Below are 3,086 nucleotides of genomic sequence, written 5' to 3'. Positions count from 1 at the left end.
ACAGTTCCTATCCTCCTGGGTCTTACTCTTAAACCGCTTGCTGCTTATTTGAAAAGTGCAGTACTCTAGCAATTGTTAAAATCTATTGTAAGACCTCTAGCACGCAGAGAAAAACTAGCCATTCACCTCACTCTATGCTATTCCTATCAGAGAGAACACAGAAGATATTCTCTTCCCTTGGCCAGCACCCTCCCCTTACTAAAATATGGTGTGTGTTTCTGAAATGGGGGTGGGGTGGGGGTGGAGTCTAGCTTTCCTGCTGCAACAAAGACACGACGGTTCACAGCAGGCCAGAGCTGGGCAACCTTAGAGGCAGGGTCCAGGCCTCTTGGATCTGCGGAAGGGATGGGCTGTGCCAGTCCAGGGTGGGTGCCAGTCTTTGTCTCTGATGCATGCCGAGCCCTTCCCATGTGATTTTATCACACAAACCCCCACTCCCGCAATGGGTAGACACACAGGAGTGTATGCTTTAGGAAGATTTCTGCAACATGACGGTGCGATTTAAAATCTGGGTTCTCCTTTCCTGAGCTTGGACCTAAACTTGTCCTCAGATAGGAGAAGGCGCTTTAGGCAAAGGACTGCAGGGACGAGAGAAGGCGCCTGGTGCTAGCGGGTAGCTTCTCAGCCTTGATGACTAGCGGCCAGCAGATGTCAGTGCGCCCTCGCTCTGCAGCGGCGCGAGGCCTCCGCCTCCAGGACCCCTCCCCACAGTGGTCTAAGGGGGCACGGTCCAGACCTCCGGCTCCTGTCCCGCAGACAGCTCTGTGGCTGGAACCACACGTGGTCACCCTTCCCCAAGCAGAGCTCTGAACTGTGGCCTCCTCCGCTGGGCAGGAGGCACTTCCCATTCCGCCCCAGAGGGTCGATCCAAACCTGCGCCTTCCTCTCTCGCCAAGACTCCATTCGCTCCCGCGGACCGGAGCACTTGCGGACGAGGGAGGCCCGGCCCAGGGCGGGGCTATTCCGGTTGTAACCCGTCTCGGTGGCTGCTTTTCCAGATTCGAGTTGGGGGTCCCCAACCCTCTTTCCTCTCAACCCAGTTCGATAGGGGCACTCCCGGGTGCCCACTGCTTCCTGCTGGGCCGGCCCAGAGCTGCTCGGTCAATTCCCAGCAGGGGCCGCTCCCCACTCCCCGGGCACGCTCTTTAAACCCCTCGCCCGAGGTACCTGCCTTTCCAAAGGGCACGTCCGGCCAGGAAGGCAGCGGTCCCCTGGGTCCCGCGCTGGGGCGCGGGCGCCGGACCCGCGGAGGGGAGGTGCAAGGGGCGGGGGAGGGTCGGCTTCCCACGTGGGGGCTGACGCTGGCTGCTCGGCAACGCCGGCTTGATCCCCGGGCTATAAAACCAGTCCACGGTGAGCGCGGAGGAGCAGCAGCGGCTCTGGCTTAGGTGCAGACGCCCAGCAGCCGGCGTGCCGCCTCCCCGCCACCCCCAGCGCCTTCTCCCCCCAACCCTGAGCTCCTGCCCCAACTCACGCTGCCTTCGGACCCCAGCCTGTCCAGCCCCGCTCAGTGCCCGCAAAGCGCCGGGCCGACGCCCAAGAGACCCTCTGCCTCGGCCGCGGCTCCTGGAGGGCCGATCGCCCACCCGCCCCGGCCCGCCTGAGGACTGGGGCGCCTTCATGCGGCCCCCACACCCCTCACCCTGTCGCTGCCGCCGCCTCCGAGCTCCTTGCGCTGTGTCCCAGCCCCAGCAGGGCACGCAAGTTTGGAAGTCCCGCGGCGCTCCGAGAAGCGGCAGAGTCCGCACCCTGGCCCCAGCCCGGGCCCCTTCGGCCCCGCCGCGTCTGCGGGAAGCAGGAGAGCCGGGAATTGCTTCAGGGATGTAAGGAGACAGACATAGGACCCCAAGCCCGCATCAGCACCCCTCGTCTGCCTCCTGGGGTGGGGGCGGGCCCCTCGCACGGTAAGACCTCTTGCTTTCGTTCACGCTCAAGAGTCAGGAGATTTTATATGTAGATAGATAATTTCCTGTCATCTTTCCAAGTCATCAAGCCACCGATGATTTTTGTTCTTATTGAAGAATAAATCACTTTCCCCATCGGCCCTACCTACTCTCTCCTGCCGCTTAGAAATAAAACTTGGCGGTGTTTAGGGGCTGAGAGCGAGACGGCGCCCACCCTGAGCGCCCGAAGCACAAGCCAGGCGCCGTTGGTGGGAGCCCGGCCCATGGGCCCATAGCGGCCCCGCAGTTCGGCCCGGCGTTCCTGCGGCCCCCTCCCCATGTGAAGCGCGGCAGGGCGAGCGGGGCGCGGGAGGAAGAGGAGGATCCACGGGCTTCGAGCCGGAAGGCAGCTGGCAGCCGGCCCAGGTAAGCGGGCACCCGCGTTCATGTTCCGCCAGGAGCAGCCGCTGGCCGAGGAGGGCAGCTTCGCGCCCATGGGCTCCCTGCAGCCGGACGCGGGCAATGCAAGCTGGAACGGGACCGAGGCGCCGGGGGGTGGCGCCCGGGCCACCCCTTACTCCCTGCAGGTGACGCTGACGCTCGTGTGCCTGGCGGGTCTGCTCATGCTGCTCACCGTGTTCGGCAACGTGCTGGTCATCATCGCCGTGTTCACCAGCCGGGCGCTCAAGGCGCCCCAGAACCTCTTCCTGGTGTCTCTGGCCTCGGCCGACATCCTGGTGGCCACGCTCGTCATCCCTTTCTCGCTGGCCAACGAAGTCATGGGCTACTGGTACTTCGGCAAGGCGTGGTGCGAGATCTACCTGGCCCTCGACGTGCTCTTCTGCACCTCGTCCATCGTGCACCTGTGCGCCATCAGCCTGGATCGCTACTGGTCCATCACGCAGGCCATCGAGTACAATCTGAAGCGCACGCCACGCCGCATCAAGGCCATCATCGTCACCGTGTGGGTCATCTCGGCCGTCATCTCTTTCCCGCCGCTCATCTCCATCGAGAAGAAGGGCGGCGGCGGCGACCGGCCGCAGGCCGAGCCGCTCTGCAAAATCAACGACCAGAAGTGGTACGTCATCTCGTCGTGCATCGGCTCCTTCTTCGCGCCCTGCCTCATCATGATCCTGGTGTACGTGCGCATCTACCAGATCGCCAAGAGCCGCACCCGCGTGCCGCCTAGCCGCCGCGGCCCGG

The 3,086-nt window shown here is 63.6% G+C and overlaps 1 protein-coding gene across 1 annotated transcript in view; it reads left to right on the top strand.

Moving 5' to 3' along the window:
* The first annotated feature begins 1,303 nt into the window (after positions 1 to 1,303).
* The window catches only part of ADRA2A (adrenoceptor alpha 2A), a 3,816-nt gene continuing 2,033 nt past the window's right edge, over positions 1,304 to 3,086 (top strand). Inside the window, exon 1 of the mRNA XM_025039138.1 lies at positions 1,304 to 3,081. Coding sequence (XP_024894906.1) covers positions 2,330 to 3,081 — 752 coding nt within the window. The 5' untranslated portion in view covers positions 1,304 to 2,329. The remainder of the gene's footprint in view (positions 3,082 to 3,086) is intronic.

Source organism: Pteropus alecto, unplaced genomic scaffold, assembly GCF_000325575.1.
Source record: "Pteropus alecto unplaced genomic scaffold, ASM32557v1 scaffold177, whole genome shotgun sequence".
In the NCBI taxonomy this organism is placed as follows: domain Eukaryota; kingdom Metazoa; phylum Chordata; class Mammalia; order Chiroptera; family Pteropodidae; genus Pteropus; species Pteropus alecto.
The sequence above is the reverse complement of the archived record's forward strand: the minus strand, read 5'-3'. Positions and strand labels throughout refer to the sequence as shown.